Raw genomic sequence first — 18,775 nt, 5'->3', positions numbered from 1 at the left:
AGTTCACTTAATTGATCAAAACTGCCTCCTCCTCGAGCTTCAGCTGTCTTGAATGATCCTCTTCATGCCTTCTGGCCATAGTGTGTGTCCGCCACCCAGTGATTTGCTTTATAACTGCAGCTCCACAGTCTTTTTTGCTTTCCCCAGAAGACTGGAGATAGGCTTAGATCCCATTAGTCAGTTAAATAATGCAGCGACATATGTGGCATATCTTTGTTTCTCAGGAACATGTAAGAGTGAGTCACTTGACAATCTCACACATCAGGGCTTGTTAATGAACTGATGAGCACATTGTTCTGCTCTGTCATCATGTATCATTGCACAAGACTGTCAAGATGCCATTACCAAATGGAGCAGCACATCCTCCCATTGCTAACTGGGTTTAAAATCTTGTGAATCAGCAGGCCAAATGCTGCTCTCAATTATACCAGCCTGAAAGAGTCTTAATCTGCCCATGTAAGTTTTGCTTTCCATGAAATGGTGCTACTCTAGGCAATCACCTGTGTTATTGGCAGTATGGTGTGTTAGAAGGTCTACTTGTATGCCTTGTGGCACTGAGGTCATATTGACACATTGTATGCATGTGCAACTATGATAATTCTGTTCAACTAGGGATGGTTGACAACAAGGGGGTTGGTTGGATCAGGATTACCTTTTATACAATCTCCAAAGTTCAGGAGGTGAGGATAAATGATTCTAGTTTGGGCCCATTTCTTTAAAGAGTAAAACTGGGAGTGATTATATTTTCACAAAACCTCTTGATAAGATTTTGCTTTGATAAAATAAAAACAGTTTGGTTCCATGTCCCATTTTATATTATTACTATTAAGTATTAATTATTTGTATTACTGCAGCACCTGTAAGCCCCAACTGAGATCAGGTATCTATTGAGTTAAGGACTTCACCAACACATAGTAAGAGACTGACCACCTGAACCCTTGGGGTATTTACTGAGGCAGCTAGCTCAAGCTAACACCTGTGCTATCTACATTGCTATTTTTAGCATACTAGCTTGAACAGAGCTAGCAGGGGTATGTCTGCTTGAGCTAGAAATTGTACCTTTCAGCTCAAATGCAGGTGTACCAATAGAGTATCAGTACTGGCTGTGCTGCAATGGCATTCCCATGGATGCTGGTGCACAAAAAAGGAAGAAAGCAAACAAGCCATTTTAACTCCAAGCTTCTAAAATGGTATCACATACACTGGAGAGGGAGGGAGTGAGAGAGAGAGAGCTGTTTCAAGCAGCTGAAGGGGTTGGAATGTTAAATGAATCCCAGAGGAGTTAGATTAGTGTGCAGGTGGTGCAGTCATCGGTATGTGATAAATTCCACTGGCATATGTTAAGTTTATTTATCACATATCTGTACTGTATATGACATGTACATTACCTCCATATCAGCTAAGTGCAATTTTGATAGGAAATTCCATATTTTGTGGAGGAGGAAGAAAGATTTTGGGGGCAGGTTGATTTTCTTTATTGGTAGCTGTTTGAAGCGGCTGCTTAGAAATTTTTTGGACTGGCAGAGTAAGTTTTGAGGGGCTGGTTTAGAAGGCAGAGAACAGATTAGGTGCTTAAACAGGCATGATAAATACATTTATCACATGGGCTCTGCAATGTGTGCCTATAGGTGGGGGGAGGTATATGTAAAAACACTGAATGACAAAACTCTCATTGACATCAGTATGGCTAGGATTTTTGTATGCACGCACTTTCTAAAAAAACTTAATTTCCTTAAAGGACAGTAAATTTGGGGGACCTAAATAGGTTGATAGTATTCCTTTGAATGAATAAATTCCTTTTTATTTACAGCTTTGTTTTGTAGTATTGCTGCTGATGAGCACTACTATGCATTTATTTATTTAGGGCCAGAATCTGCCACCCTTACTTATGCCCTCAACCATATCCTCTCTCCTCCACTAGTGCTATTGATTTCATTGGGACTAGTGGATAAGAAAGGCTTACTCAGCATAAGTAAGCAAGGCAGAATCTGCCCTTAATTAATTATTTGCTTGTAATAAGTGGCTCTCTGGGGCTCTAAATGCTTGTACAAACATTAGGGATACAAAACTGAGAATTAATAATTAGCTATCTACATCTAAGAAGGTACAGCTGTGTGTTTGATTCAAAGATAATAGTTGGCCCTTCTCTCTCCTACAATAATGCATAGTTTTGCTTTGACAGTTTCATGTGTTTTGCACTTTTTTATATATTTTCTTCCCCTTCCCATATTATTTAATCTTAATACATCTGGTTTTCCATGTCTCCATGCAGTTGCCAGTTTACATTTTTTGTCTTCCCCCTTAACCTCATCAACTCTCCCCCTGGCTTTTTGCTTCATATTTAATCTATTCACCACATCACCTTTTCTGCTGAGCATTGCATAAAATATTTGTTATGAGTCACTTGCTCTGGCTGGAAATGTGCAGGAGCTTGGTACTTAGATTTCTGCTAAACAGCCCAGATTTAATTTGATGGAGAACTCTGGCCTATATTGTAGCTGGCCCCTGCATGAGTGGATAGAGAAGAAGTGTGCAAGAAGTTTCCATCTCTTGTTCCCCTCACATAGGGCCTTATCTAAAGTGCATCAAAGTCAATAGATATTGGATCAAGCCCACAGTCCCTGTGTTCTCCTAATTGTACAGTGGCAATAGGATGCTGTGAAGTACTGGGGAAATGGAAAATGCCATTCTGTGAGTGAGACTACCACGTCCAATTAATTTTGCTTCATATTGTTCCTCCTACATGAATGCCTGAGAAGCCCCAGGCTTCACTTGCCTCCTAATGAATAAACAAGTGTGTTTACTTCTTTCTGTAACTGAATCATTTCTCACATATAAGGAGCTCGCCCACACATGCTTCCTTTTAGAAGCAGGAGTGTTAATTAGACATCCAAAAGCAGAATATCCCCAACCCCTATTAGAGAAAAAAAAAGCAGTGTGTGCCAGACACAAGCCGGAAATAAGAGCAACAAAAAGTTTAATCACAGAACTGTGAATCCCAAATCCTGCTGTTATTTACACCAGCATGTATCCAAAGTATTTCCATTGACTTCCATGATTTACAGCATTGTAACTGTGAGCCAACTTTGACCCAGTTCCTGCTAAGGATCTGATATACTCTGAAAATTAGGAAATAAAAAACATAAGATTGCAATGGCTTCTGACTTGTATTCAGAGTTTGTAATACAGATAATACTTTACTTTGCACTTCCATAGCATTTTTCATTTCAATGTGCTTTCTACAAGTGTGGTGGGTGTCATGACTAAGTCTAAATGGGTAGCTGATTGTATTTTACCTTGGTATGACCTTGGCTGGCCTGAAATGAGGCTGTGCTTCTGATGCAACCAAAAGCACTGACTAGAACATTCAGAGGGCAATATTTATACCCCAAAAGAGGTAGTGCACCATGGCCAATAGGGGTCTGGCTACTGGGCTCCCCCTATCCTCAAGGATAAAAAACTCAGCAGTTAGAATCCTGTTGGAATGATATGTTCAGAGAAGCATAACTACAGGTAAATAATTTTATTTAGCAGGTGCCATGGTAATGATGGTCACACTTACTGTGTGATTATCTGTAAGTATTCAGCCTTTGCTAGTAGTCTGATTTCCAGTTGATCTACTGAACACCTGTTTTCAAGTTCCTCAGTGTTTCCCAGGAGACCAATGTCCTCAATTCTGGGTTACATCAGCAGACCTATGCTGAGAGTGCTCCATCTTAGAATAATGTTTCATATAACACAATGCTGACTCATAAAGCATCTTAAAAAGATGTATAAATGTCAGAAGACTCAATTGGTGATAAAAAAATCTCACTCAAGGTGCAAATAGCCTGTAGAGACAACCTGTGGATGGAATAAATAATAAGGTGTTTGAAAACACACTATGGTGAGTCCCGATAGGCGAAGGTGTTCTAAATTTAGGTCAGCTTTCTCCATACTCCTGCTGTTAAAGGCTGACTAGCTCATAAAAAAGTTTCCTGCAAATGAAAGAAGTTGCAGAATGGACAGTAATCTGAGCTTGGAGGGAAGGGAAAGCAATATAAAAGCAAAATTACTGTCCGATGTGAGGGTAAGGCTTGTGAAAGCTATAAAACAATTCATTCTATCCCACACATATCTTAAATGAGCAAGTTCATTTTCTACAATGAGGGAACTAATTTTGTGAAGTGATCAAGTTGGTGCCATGTGTTACTCTACATTTTTTATAGCAATGTCTTTTGGATGAAAGAGAACACTAGGGCATCTGAATTTAGGAGTGGGTTTAATTAGGACCTGCTATGTATTTCTACAATGTCCATCATAAGGCTATCTGAATGCCTTTCTCTGAAAAAAATGACGTTTTACTAAAACAGAAGGGTCATTTTGGATCTAATAAAGTTCTGATCCAAAGCCCATTTAAGGCAATGGAAAGATTCCAGTTGACTTTGGTGGGAATTGGGCCTGATCTACACCAGAAAATTAGGTCATTTAACTACATCAGTCAGGGGTGTGGAAAATCCACACTACTGAGTGGCATTGTTAAGCCAGCCTAAGTCCCTATGTAGACAGCACTAGGCCAATGGAAAAATTCTTCTGTCGCCCCAGCTACCACCTTTTGGGGAGGTGGATTGCCTATGCCAATGGGAGAATCTTTCCCATCAGTGCAGGTAACGTCTGCACTGAAGTGCTACAGCAGTGTAGCTGCAGTGGCACAGCTATGCTGGTGTAGCATTTTAAGTGTAGACATACCCTTGGATCAGGCCCTAAATGAAAATGCTGCATAACCTGACGGTCAATTTTATGAAATGTCAATATTATCTTTTTTAGACTTCAACTATGCGTATTAAGGAAATTTGCCAGCAGAGAAGGTTTAAAAGTATTTACTTATCTGCTTCACAGAGATCTAATGTTTACAAAGTACTCTGCAGATTAAAAGTTCTATGTATTATTAATGGATGCTGAGTGTTTGTGATGAACATGTGTATTGGGCCCATTGTGTATGAATCTCTGTTGGATGTGTCAAGTGGTTAAAAAGAACATCTTCATGCCAATATTGAAATTCATATTCTCAAGCATACCCTTTTCCTCTGTCACTAAATATTGGTATGTGCATCTATATTTGGGATGTTCTTTAAGCAATCAAGTACTTTTCTTGTATCACAGGAAATCCCGTGGGCAGAATAAGAGAGATGAATAACAAAGTGAGAACAAGGTCAAAATCGTTAATGCACATTCTTACAAAGTATAAATGTTCTAATTATCTAACAAAACAGGTGCAGCACAGGCTATGGCAGTGCCAGCGTCCCTAAACTGCCCAGTCAAGTGCCTCAATCCTAAATGGGTCCAATTGCCTTGAGGGATGAGAGGGTAGTTCATTTTCCATGACTAGCCAAATCCCTGGCTTCTCTGCTGAGATAGCTAGAAAGGATGATTTGTGTTGTGGGCACCTGTCAACAAGTAATTGGATTCAGTTTACATAATCTACTAAACAACTATCAGACAGTAATGATTTTGGGTCAGTACCCTCTTGGATCAGATTGAATAGGTAAGGTAGATGTAAAAGACTACATATGCTGTTCTACCCCGTTGTCCTGAGCCATCCAATCCTTCGTTCCCGTGATTTTATCATTTTAAAAAGAACAGCAGAAAAAGAAAGTTAATGTACTGTGATCGAATATGAGCATGAATCTGTTTGTTGCCAAACTGTGTTTACTGGAAGTCATTTTGCTTTTGACTTTCTCTCTGACCTAAATAAAAACATTTACAAAACCCTACTAACCTTGAAGAAAGTGTAAATGTCAAGAGCACAGTTGTGATTATTAACTGGTTTTCTGCTGACATCAATTCAGTAAGCTTCCGCATTTGGAAAAAAAAATAATAATCTGCCTTTCTATATGCAACATAAATATTTCCATTACCTCTTCAAAAGAAAATCTGCTAAGAGGCTGTTATATACGTAACAACAGCTTGCCTCAGGTAAAGAATTCTTTAATGCCTTAATTTAAGCCAGTGACACTGCAAAAATACTGTGAGAATCTCAAGGTTATTCAGGTCTGCTTATGTTGCTGAAATGAGTGACACGATTGGGGAGGATAAAACACCTCCTAATCAGAATACAGTGGTATCGTAATTCAAAAGCCTAAGCATCTGGTCCCTTGGTAGGCTGGTGACATCTTTAGGCTTTTGTTGATTGATCTCTAGAGCTTATGAATCTTTCATTTTTTCCTAAATGGCTTTCTTTCAGGGTTTTCTTTGAAGTCAAGGTACCTTCTATAGTTGTCTGCAAAACATTATTAAAATTATTGTATTTTCATTGCTAAAAAGAATATTAAAAGGAAGCTTTATAAATATGAATCTGAAATACTGCATGTGTTCTTCTGAAGCAGTTTGAAATTTGCTCAAGTTAAAATTGCATATAAATTTGCCATTGTGCCCTATTATTCTTACTTATTTGTCTTGTGGTAGCACATATTCTGCCCCAATCAGAGACAAAGACCTTATTGTGCTAGGCATTGTAAACACACATAACAAAAAGATGGTCCTTGACTCACAAAGATTAGGCCCAGATCCTCAAAGTATTTTGGCTTCCAACTTCCATTGATTTCAATGGAAGTTAGGACTCTATGCACCTTTGAGAATTTGGCCCTTACTACCTAAATAATAGATTATAAATTATTCTTATTTCCTTATTTTTCTGAATATACTGATTTTAATAACAATCTTTGTTCAGAAAAAGTGTTGAAAATAGTGTGATGGTTTCCAGCTTTTTGTAAATTGAGGAGAAACTTAAAGCTGCATGCTCTATTTCTTCTCCTTGGCTGGCTTCCAAAATTGAACAGTTTGCTGCTCAGAGACAACTATCTGTAGGCCCCTTTGATTGATGTTCCCCTACTGACTGATATTTGTGGCCAGCTTCTGGAAAGGGCAGAAGCAGTTTTTTCCCCTCCACAGCTCCAGTGATTGCATGAGCAGTTTGGGTATTAGCACATGCAAATGACTATTTGGATATCTAACTTGGGTTGCCAGGTGTCCAGTTTTCAACTGGAACGCCTGGTCGAAAAGGGACTTTGGCAGCTCCAGTCAGCACCGCTGACTGAGCCGTTAAAGGTCCAGTCGGCAGTTCAGCAGGGCTAAGGCAGGCTCCCTGCCTGCCCTGGCTCCACACAGCTCCTGGAAGTGGCCAGCATTTCCCTTTGGCTCCTAGGTGGAGGGGTGGCCAGGGAAGTGCCGTGTGCTGCCTCTACCCTCAGAGCCGCCTCCGCAACTCCAGTTGGCCAGGAACCACGGCCAATGGGGGCTGCAGGGGCAATGCTTGTGGGCAGCATACACTGCACAGAACTGCCTGGCCATGCCTCCATCTAGCCGCATTGGGGAACAGCTCTGAGCCAGGGCAGACAGGGGGCCTGCCTTAGCCCCACTGTGCCGCCGACCAGGAGCCACCTGAGAGAAGCACTGCCTGGCCGGAGCCCACACCCTGAACTCCTTGCCCCAGGTCAAAAGACCATCCTACACCCAAACTCCATCCTGGAGCCCTCACCCCAAACCCTCTGCCCCAGCCCCAAACCCTCTCCTGCACTCCTAACCCCTCGGTCCCTGGCCAGAGCTGCCTCCTGCACCCCAAGCCCCGCATCCCCGGTCCCACCGCAGAGTCCACACACCCTGCCTCAACCCTGAGCCCACTCCAACACCCCAACCCCCTGACCCAGCCCGGAGTCCCCTCCTGCACCCCAAACCCCTCATCTTCAGCCTGAGCCCGCACCCCCACCCCCAGCCCTCACCCCCTCCTGCACCCATAACCCCTCATTTCGGGCCCCATCCCAGAGCCTGCACCTCCAGCTGGAGCCCTCATTTCCCTCCCCCCGCCCGCATTCCACCTCCCTGCCCCAGCCCAGTGAAAGTGAGTGAGAGTGGGGGAAAGCGAGCGACAGAGGGAGGGGGGCTGGAGTGAGTGTGGGGTGGGGTCTCAGAGAGAGGGCAGGGCCGGGGCAGGGCCTTGGGGAAGGGGGAGAAAGAGGGAGGGACAAGGGTGTTCGATTTTGTTCAATTAGAAAGTTGGCAACCCTACATCTTACAAGGCATTTGTGTTTACATATTCTGGATTGTGCAAGTGCCCTGGATTTCTGCTCTTTGAAAATCTGTCCCTAAATCATCTGGGAAAGAATATCACTGAGTGTACAGCTGATCACATGCTGAGTGACACCTCAGAGCCTGATCACCATATTTAGCAATCACAGACCTTGTTCCTATGAATGGGTTAGGAGCAGAATGTGGGTGCTGAAAAGGGGACAGGTAGTAGCCTCGGTGTCTGTCTAGCCAGGGAAGCCTATGGCATCGGTGAGCCAGCAGCTGCCAAAACTCCTTCCAGTTGGATGGAGCTTTTAGCACTTTCTGAATGGTTAAGTCAGTGCTACTTGCATGTAAGCACTCATTGTGCATGTGTGTGTATTTTAAATGTAGGTCAGTATGGGTGCAATGCATAAGTGTGGCAATTTTGCCACAGCAGTTGGTAATTCTATTTGTTTCTACTTGGAAACTGAGCTCTTTAAGCAAGAGATAGAAAGAAAGATTAAAATACAATGGCAAAGTCTACCCTGGTCTCAGCTGGAAACTAAAGGACTCTGTAAAGTAACTCCATTCCACTTTATTTTCCATGAGAGACAATCACTACAAAATCATCAAAAATTACATTTGATTTACTCTGGAACTGGTGACTTAAATCAGTGAACCTAAGTTCTAAATATTAAACAGCAACAGATTCCCAGCCTGTTCTTTGAGTATGCAGTATATCACAATGAATTATTCAAAGGGAAGAGGGCCCACTAATGCATTGTTTTGATAAACAAGGGAATACACTTTAACATTTTGATAGAATCTTTTGTTCTAAAACTGATATTAAATTCTTTAGAAGTACAGCTCAAAACAAAGTATTATTTATAAAAGCCACTTCTTGATACAGCTGGATATGTTGTGACAAGCAATTAACAGGACTCTTACAAAGCTCTGGAGATGTTTTTCAGACCTAGCTTTATTATAGGTGATTTTTTTCATCCCATGTTATAGGGGATTCAGTTAATGGGATTTGTGCATGTAAATCCCCCAGCAATGAGATAGAAATGTTACCCCAATGTATTAACTATTCTGTGTGTTCATTATCACAAGTGCCCCTGAGGGCAAAGCCAGCATTTGCAATATTCAATCCTTTTTCAGGGGTTTAGAGCTAGAACTTGGAAAACAAAATCTCAGAGGTTTCTTTTTTTAAAAAAGGTGTTTGAAACAATCCATAGTTTTTCTGATGTAGTAGTGGAAGCCTGGAACACTTGAGACATTTAGAACTAGATGTGAAAAGACACTTGAAAATGTTCTATAGAGAACAATGCCACAATGACAGAGGATTGGACAAAATGTGACTTAATGAGATTAATTTTTTATTGAAATGGGGAAAAAAAGGAGATGGATTCTGACTATTCTTTCAAAGTTGGGAAATGTCTTGTTTCTTCCAATTTTAACTTTGTTGTTTATCAATCCATACATGAATATTGTATATAGATGACTCAAGGATGGTCAAAGATTAATATCTGAAATTGGCTACCGGATTTGCATTGCAGTTTCTTAGGAGGCAGTCAGTGCCTGTATTTACATAAATTGGTGTGGGCAGCTCAGGGTTCAAATATGGTTCCCTAAATCTGCACCTAGGCACCTCTATAAGCACTTAAGCATTTAAATGGGCCTATTTTCTGACAGACTCAAACCAACCCACAGAGAAATATTTGATGCACACACACACAAAGTAGAATGAAAGATGGGAAGTTCTCACTACACAGCCAAGAGGGTAAGTAGCTGCGGAAGAGTTTTCCTGCTTTTGTAACGGGGGAGCTGTGCTTTAACTCCTGCACATATCCATGGGGATCTCCTCAGCCGTCTCCACCTCCTCCTTCCCCTTGTACTGTTATCATTCTTGGGATTTTTTGGCCACCTGCACTATCTCATATCTTTGAGGGGTGTTGAATAGCTGTTTGCTCCATCTTCCATCATCAGGGTCCCACTAGGTAAGGTCAATATTGCCACAAATCCCAAGAGTCTTGGCAGGGAGTTAGAACGTAGCCCCGGAACACCTCTTCTTCCCCCCCCCCCCCCCGCTCCCCACCACATACCGAAGGAAGAGGGGGAAGAAAAAACTCCTTCTCCTATCCCTGCAAGCTCTGCACTAAACCCTAAGTGCAGATAGAGCTCCATAAAAAATAACACATGGATCTCTGCCTGGCTTCATTCCTGCTGTTGCGGAGAATGGGAATGCTGCAGTTGGGGGTTAGAGACTGATTAGGGGGCCTGAGCTTGTCCTCTTTCATCCTGACATATACCTTCATATAATGAAGCATGAAATCCTGTGGTTGCCTGCCTTTGTCATTACATCCATTTCTCATCACATGAATTCTTGCCCAGGTTGCTAAATAGGTATATTTTAAAGACTAAGAATATAAGGTTATCTCTTGATCCATGTATTTAAACCACACTCCTCTGAATAGTATCTGAACACCTCCCAGCATGGTATCTTACTCCTCCTTACCATGTCTGAAATACATGGTAATTTGCTAGAACATCATGCAATCCACAATGTCACTTAGAGGTGATAGGTTTTCATTATAAAATAGAGGAAGTGTACAATCTTCCCGAAGTACATAGCTGTTAAGGGTCAAATTCTTAGCTGATGGAAATAGGTGTAGTTCCATTGAAATCAGCGGAGATATGTCTGTTTACCCTACCTTCGATCTCAAAACCTTTACAAAGGAGTGTAAATAGTATTACCCCAGTTTTATAAATGGGAAAACTAAGGCACTGGACAACTTACACATGGCCACACATTAAGTCACTATCAGAGCTGATAGCAGAACCTAATTCTGATAGCTTCCAATCCCCTGCTGTTACTGGACTGCTTCCTACAGATATGTGATCTGCCTGGGATTGTTTGCAAATTCATGCAGACAACTGGTGTAAACTATTTTGGCAAAATTGCATCTTCGCTAGGAGGGTTTGCCACCATAGCTATACTAACAAAACTTTTCTTGTATAGACTAGGCCTAAGAGTCACAACTGCCAAACTGCTACTCTAACTAATTAGACCATACCATTAGTGTAAGATTCAGTGTGCGCCTTGGTGTGGGGAGTGACTTTACACTAGATAGACCTTTAATTAAAAAGGTGGGGGGAGAGAGAGAGAATATATAAAATAAATGGAGATGCTCTAATACTGATATTAGAGACATATTTGGATCTCAGTTATACAGATATAAATACAAACTAACCCCCTTGGTTTAAATCAGTAACATTACTCTGTCTTTAAATCAGTGATGTTTTTCTGGATTAACACCAGCAAAAATCTGTTCTGTAATCTTTTTAAATGATCTGTTTTGTTCAAAATATTATGGGAAAATGTTAGCTATTTCAGTTAGTATCCATTCAGTATTTCTTTCATATTCATGCTGGGAATTTTCATTTTCTTGCTTTCCTGTTTTGATGAGTAGGCATTCTCAAAGCTATTAAAACATAGCAACAATTACCTACCAATTTCTAAAAGGCTACTTCCTTATTTGAATGTATTAAGAGAATTTGTTGAAAGGAGCCCAATACACTAGTAGATGGAAAAATATCTGATGTCAGGTGATGAAGTATAAATAAACATCCAATATGATATTGCATTAATGATAACTGCAATTTCAACTTGCTATGTACTATTTTGAATATAAGTTAGTCTAATAATTTTAAAAACATGGTCTTTTACAGTAGTAAATCCAACTGGTATTTTAATTTTTCATGGACTGCTGAAAATACACATGATGTTTTAAAAACATATAATACCCCAAATACATAAAACAGATGGAGCTATTGGAGTTACTCCAGATCTATGTTGGTGTCTTTTGATTTCAAATGTTGACTTCTACATCTCCTACATGAATCATAGTGTTGAAAACTTAAGAAAAGCTTAGAAATTTAAGGTGTTTTGTATAGCAATTAATGTATATCAAACAACCCATAATATTTTAATATTAAGGTTGAATAAATACTGAAAAAAATAAGTCAACTTTTCATTCACATTTTAAATGAATTCTCACTGATAGCATTTTCACTTCTTTTGGGTTTGCTTTTCACAAATATTAAATTAAAAATTAAATTACCGGCAAAGATGTTTACAGAAAAGTCAGATTTGGAATTCAGAATTGAAAGCATTTGCACTGTAAATCTAACTTTAAGACTTTATGCTTAACCAGAAAGGCAACAGAAACATACTAAATTATTTGTGTCCAATCAAACCAATTTGAATTTGGAACTGTGAATATTAAATTATCAGCGTAATTCCTGTGAATAATGAACTGTTTGTGACTTATCCATAGGCTGAAATATATTTGCACAATCTATTATGCAGTATATATTCTTATAATAAAATATTTGTTAAATTAATTTGAATCCAATCCTGCAAACACAAGGCAATTAATTTGCATGTGAGTAGTCCCATTGTTTTAGCAATGATATACCAACAATGCACAAGGATCATTTCTTCCACCATTGAAATGCAGCCACCTCTGGGGTAAAAAGCTGTAGCTGTTTAGCAATGCACTAGGAATTTCCACACCTTATTATATCAAAATATTTTAAACATATAGTAAAACATTGCCGTGGAAATGCACCCCTTTCATGATGCAGTCTTACCCTTCTTACCCACTCCACCACTAAAGAAGTGCCAAGAGCATTTGTCTCCTTGCCTATGTAAAAACTGGTGATTCTAGACATCCATGGGAGTTGTAGTTCTAAGTGCCTTTCAGAATGGGACGCTTAGTGGTAAACTATGGCAAATGAGAGTTGTGCCCTCTGATGACAAGAATGAATTTGACAAAGTGGCCCCAATTCAGCTGAGCTAAGTTGAAGTGGATGTGATCTTTATCCTAGAACCAGATACGCCCACTATCAGTTGCTTTTCCTGCTTTACAACCTTCCATCTTTTCAGTGTGTAAGTTTCACGCACTTTGCACAACCATTGAATGCCAGATAGGTGCAAGTAACCCTACTCTGTCACTAGCCCCCATGCGCTTTATGACCAATGTATGCCTAACACATATCTTACACTACGATTTATGTCACCACTAAATTTGGCCTAGAGGTTTCCAACTTACTCCAGGTGGAATTTTGCTGATTTTGGTTTCTAGGGCCTGATATGACTCCAATTAAAGTCAGTGGGATTGCTTCCATTTGGTCTAATGGGATTTGGATCAGGCTCAGGGTGTGTAATTTCTCCCCCCAAAGTGTATACTTAAATATAGCTGTAATATAGTATAGAGAATAACATACTGGGCCAGATCCTCCACTCTTGTAAACCGCCATAGCTCTATTTATTGAGTTACATTGACATGAGTTAAGGGTATAGGCCCAATATCTCTTTAATAAGCCCTAAAGCTCTCGATACATTAATTTATGTGAAACACACATCCATGTTTAGTATATTTCACTGAAGTTCCAAAGTCTTATGTAATGACAGTTCAGTCCACATGATTCATACTGCAAATGTTTCTTTGTACATTTATTTCATGTTACCTCTTGAGATAACTTTAATGTATACTACAGTGGTACATCATTCATATATTCCTTTGTGATGCTGTTGCCTGTTAAGGCTGTTTTCTCATCTTTCTACTACACCACAGACTCTTCTATACTAATTCAAATGCAGATTCTGGAGAAAACAACTCTCTTGTGGAAGCCATGCTTCATAGAAAACAGCAAATAATAAAGATTTATATCCTTCTTAAACGTCTCCTGGAAATGATTGAATCATAAAGTTTTTCTCATTTTAGTTTTAATTCACTTGGTAGCAATATGAAAATTCCTTCACGTCAACACTGAAGTCTGACTAAAAAGTTTTACACTTGCTGAATCCAAATTCTTACTGTTTCCTAAGTTCTCATCCAACAGAGTCACTGAATCAGGTCAACAATAATGTCTCAAACAACAAATTAATCAGATATTCATCTGTAATATGTAGGGAAAAGATTTGTTTTTTATTTGTTTGTTTGTTTTTTAAATGAGAAGAATGCAATGTGCTATTTCATGTATTTATTGTTTTATCAAATTGCCAGCTTCTGGACTCATTAACACAAGTGTGAATCTGGAGTAATTTGAAGCCAGAAGAGTTATTCTGGTGTAAATGAGATGACAATACAGACTATATATGTATTATTGGAATTTTCCAGGGCAGAACATAGCACAAAACAATGGACACATTTAGGAGGCAACAAAACATCGTTTATATATATATATATAAAGAATGGGTAGTAAATGCATAACACTATGTCATAACAAATTATAATAAAATACAAAACTGGCGAAAGCAGCCTGGGGAAAGACAAGAAGAGGCTGTAGAGTATTGCTAGGTTGAATATCAAGAAATAACTTATCAACAATGAGTTTTATTTGTTTGTGGGATAGTCTCTAAGGGGAAAGTGGCGGAAGGTGCATCACTTGAAAAATTTAAAGTTAGATTACAAAAAAACAAAAAAAAAGCATCCGATGAAGTGAGCTGTAGCTCACGAAAGCTTATGCTCAGATAAATTTGTTAGTCTCTAAGGTGCCACAAATACTCCTTTTCTTTTTGAAAAAAACACTATAAATTACACAATAATCCTGCATTGGCAGGGGGATGAACTTAATATATGTTTTGCTAACTTTCCATCTCTAACTTGTATGACAAAATCAAAACTCCAGATACTAATTGCTTTTGAAATGAGAGCCACTGTGTGACAAAGGGTAGAAGCATCAGCTGAACACCAGCAGACAAGGAATTAACTCTCTCCCACAGTAGTATAGAAGGATGCAATGAACTAGGTCTGGGACTAAGATCCAGCTCCAAAGTCCATTGATTTCAAAAGGCTTTGGATCATGTCTTAGAGGTTTATGCCTTACACTACCACTTATGTTGGTATAGCTTATGTCACTCCGGACTGTGAATAAGCCACCCCCCTCAGCGACATACGTTACACTGACCTAAGTGCCAGTGTGGACAGCACTATGTGAGCAGAAGAGCTTCTCCTGCCAACACAGCTACCGCTGCTTGTTGGGGGTGGATTAACTAAGTTGCTGGGAGAGCTCTTTCCTGGCAGTTTAGAGTGGCTATGCTAGAGAGCTTACAGCAGCACAATTGCATCGGTGCAGCTGTAAGATGTGCCACTGTAAGCTCTCTAGTGTAGCCGTAGCCAATAGAAGAGCGTGCTCACCCAGGAGGAAGCCCCTGAAGAGAAAGGAGCTGTATACCAGTTTCTAGAAGGCTAGGGTAGTCTGAGCTGGGGTTTCTCCAACCTTACATAAAAACCTTTTGGGGTTTTTTGTGATTATCCTATCCACAGTAAGGGCCTGATTCAGATCTCACACTAGGTAAATCCAGAAAAACTCCAAATGTATTCAGATTGACAGAATTTTACAAAGTTTGACTGACTTCTGTTTCAGGACCATGTAGCCCCCTCCAACAATTTACACATATACAGTATTTGAATAACTTTAATAAAAATCAGATCATTTGATTCTGCTCCCCTTTCTATCTGTGTGAATCAGGTGTAACTTGAGCAAAGTCAATGCAGTTATATCAGTGTAAGGAAGATCAGAGTCAGGTCCAAAATGTTGCCCAGGTCTCGGAGTAAAGAAACGTTCTATTTCTATTAGAGCCCATCAGAAATTGTTAAGTATTTTTCAGTAAAAAAGTGTTCTAATTTCTTTCTTCAGCTACTAATTCAAACCTGAGAGATTGATTCAATTTAAATGTGTCCTGTCTTTGACACTTCAGAAATCCTTGCAACTTGTTCTTTGGTTTCCATATGATGATATATGTTTTAATGGAATTATGACCCCAAAAGAAAAGCTACTGTAAGCGTGGGTGTGAACAACTAATTAATAGTGTAACACTTCATTATCTTGACTTCCTCTCTCCCCACTACTCTGTTTGCTGGTTTAAATGACAAATTGGATAAAATTTACCCCTATGCAGAGGACCAGCACAAGGCCTTTGTAGCACTTAAGTCCCATTTATGTCTTCAAAATAGTGTGGACCCTTAGGTGAATTTGACACACACGCCACAGCTATTAATCCAAGTCTCATTATCTAGACTACGTAAGCATGCTGAGGAATTTTCACAGAGGTGGAGCTCTTACAAACCAGAAGTCGAATTTGTTACACCCTGGATGAAAGATGTCTAGCATTTTGTGAAATATATTAATCAAAGTATCTTTCATTACCCGAATTAAGCTGTGGCTGTCATAGAACTTGCTCATTTATGATTCCCAGATGACATTTGTTTTACTATGATATATAGGAAATGAGATGAAAAGAAGTGAGTGTGAAATTACCAGCTGAAATATCAGGTGAAGACATTAGAGAAGTCACATTTTACTTGGGTGGGATCACATTTCTCACTCTGTATCAGGAAAAAGAAAAGACTTAACAAATAAGATTGCAACGTTCCACCACTTAGTACTTGATTGCGACCTATATCACATGCTGTGCGCATGCGCACACACAATAATAATAACAATTCAGCTATAAGTGCACAACAGATTAAATATGCATACTTAGTTCATGAAAATAAGGGTGACTAAGTATTAGATGACTTAGTATTAGAACTAGGCATGGTGCAGATAGGCAGTGTTCAAGTTTCTCAATACGGCTCTGTTAATGCAAGTGAGTCCTGACAAGCAACATGCTTATTTTTTAATGTCCAAGTGTCTCCAAAATACAGATTACAAGCATAACAAATAGTGTGTTTAATTTGGACCCAACAGGAATGCAAATTAATAATAATTATTATAATACCTCCGGCCCTCCATCTGTATTTTCACTTGCCATTTATTTCTGAAATCAGACATCTCCATAACAGGTTCAGGGTACCGTCATTATTTTAGACGTCCCTCATTTTAGACCCACAGTACTTTATCTGTTACTGTTGTACATTATAGTGTGTGTCAGAAATGCTAAATCATATCACTGACACTGAAGGGAGCTTCATTTTATTAAAGAAATTAACTCCACATCTCATTTAACAATTTTGGGCAGAGTAGATTGTTTTGGATGTTGACCCTTTCTAGAGCTAGGGCCCCTTCTCCATAATAAATCAGAAGCCAGTTTTTACAACATCAAAAGCTGCATCGTTACTAAATATGCTTGCAACAAATACAGCTAAAAAACATCCAGATTTACTAAGGAGCTCATCAATAAACATCTAAAGAACAACATCAGCTTCTTCAGGAAGGCTACAAGAACGTGTAGTGAACATTTTTTTAAAATGGAAAAATCTGACTGGGTGCTGCTCCATTTCCTTACATGGAATTACTTTTCTGTCTCCCCTGCTCGTGCCCCACTTTTTTTGCACTAACCTGCAGTGAAAGCCAGAAGCTACTGCCTCTTCCCATTCTTCTTGTAAATTAGGCTGCAAACTATGTTACTTGTAATTATAGTAAGCACAACATGTTCAAACAGAAATGTGATTTTCAACTTGATGGTAGCCCTTCAAGATTTTGTCTTTTATGCAATTTCAGATGCTGCACAACAAACATGTGATGGTTCGTGTAGGAGGAGGATGGGAGACTTTTGCAGGGTACTTGCTGAAACATGACCCTTGCCGAATAATGCAGATCTCTCGGGTGGATGGGAAAACCTCTCCAATCCAGAGCAAGTCTCCGACCATCAAGGACATGAATCCAGACAATTACTTGGTTGTTTCTGCCCATTACAAAACCAAGAAGGAGATTAAGTGAAATTAGCTTCTCATTTGACTGGGACTATATATATGTAGGTCCAAATTATCTTCTTGAGTGTAGTAAATTTAGTTCATGCTTTGAAAGGACTTCAGAAAATTTAACAGACTGAAAATGGCAACCTGCTTTGAAGATCTTTGAACTGTAGAACTATTTATTTCTAGTACTGTACCTTTTATAGCAAATTATCCTTGATAGGTTAATTACTACAATCAGATAAGAAATAGACACATATTTTTAGCCAAATCATTACTCTTAAATATGTGAATGTATACTTAGAATGATTCAAAGGATGTGGTTCATGTTAAAGGAAAAGAAACTGCAGTACAATATATTTGTATGAAAAACCTGTGGCATGGAGTCCATGACTGTTTTTAGGTTAGTTGGAAAAGATATATGTAGGTTGAGTATGCAGAGTGATAAAAGCTATTTGCTAACACTTTCTGCCTACAAATTAAAATCAAAATGGACTATTTTTATAGGTTGCAAGATTCCCTTAAGCAATAGTTAAAAAAAAAAAAGATTATTGTGTGCTAGACATTTCCCTAAAAAGGCCACTTTGAAAAGTTTAGGAGGACTTGTGGCACCTTAGAGACTAACAAATTTATTGGAGCATAAGCTTTCGTGAGCTTGTATACATCCGATGAAGTGAACTGTAGCTCACGAAAGCTTATGCTCCAATAAATTTGTTAGTCTCTAAGGTGCCACAAGTACTCCTTTTCTTTTTGCGAATACAGACTAACACGGCTGCTATTCTGAAACCTTTGAAAAGTTTGTTACCCTTAAGCTACTTTGACAAAGTCAACTTTCAGATCCAGATCCACAAAGGGATTTAGGCACCTCTGCCCCAGATTCAGGCACCTAAATCCCAGATGTAGGCACCACTGCAATACACAAAACCTGCTTGGCTGCCACCTAATCCTTTGGGTGCCTAAACTCAATTTTTGTTATAAAAGTTCCCTAGGCACCTAAATTCCTGCCTCCGGGCAAGCGCACAACCTCACGTCAGACATCT

At 39.4% G+C, this 18,775-nt stretch overlaps 1 protein-coding gene across 7 annotated transcripts in view; it reads left to right on the top strand.

Moving 5' to 3' along the window:
• The window catches only part of GAS2 (growth arrest specific 2), a 156,904-nt gene extending 138,845 nt beyond the window's left edge, over positions 1–18,059 (top strand). For all 7 annotated transcript variants that reach the window (XM_043549147.1, XM_043549150.1, XM_043549149.1 and 4 more), the window contains one exon: positions 17,542–18,059. In XM_043549147.1, coding sequence (XP_043405082.1) covers positions 17,542–17,760 — 219 coding nt within the window. In that variant the 3' untranslated portion in view covers positions 17,761–18,059. The remainder of the gene's footprint in view (positions 1–17,541) is intronic.
• Positions 18,060–18,775: the final 716 nt, after the last annotated feature.

This window comes from Chelonia mydas, chromosome 6 (assembly GCF_015237465.2).
Source record: "Chelonia mydas isolate rCheMyd1 chromosome 6, rCheMyd1.pri.v2, whole genome shotgun sequence".
Lineage (NCBI taxonomy): Eukaryota > Metazoa > Chordata > Testudines > Cheloniidae > Chelonia > Chelonia mydas.
This window is presented reverse-complemented; position numbering and strand designations above follow the sequence as displayed.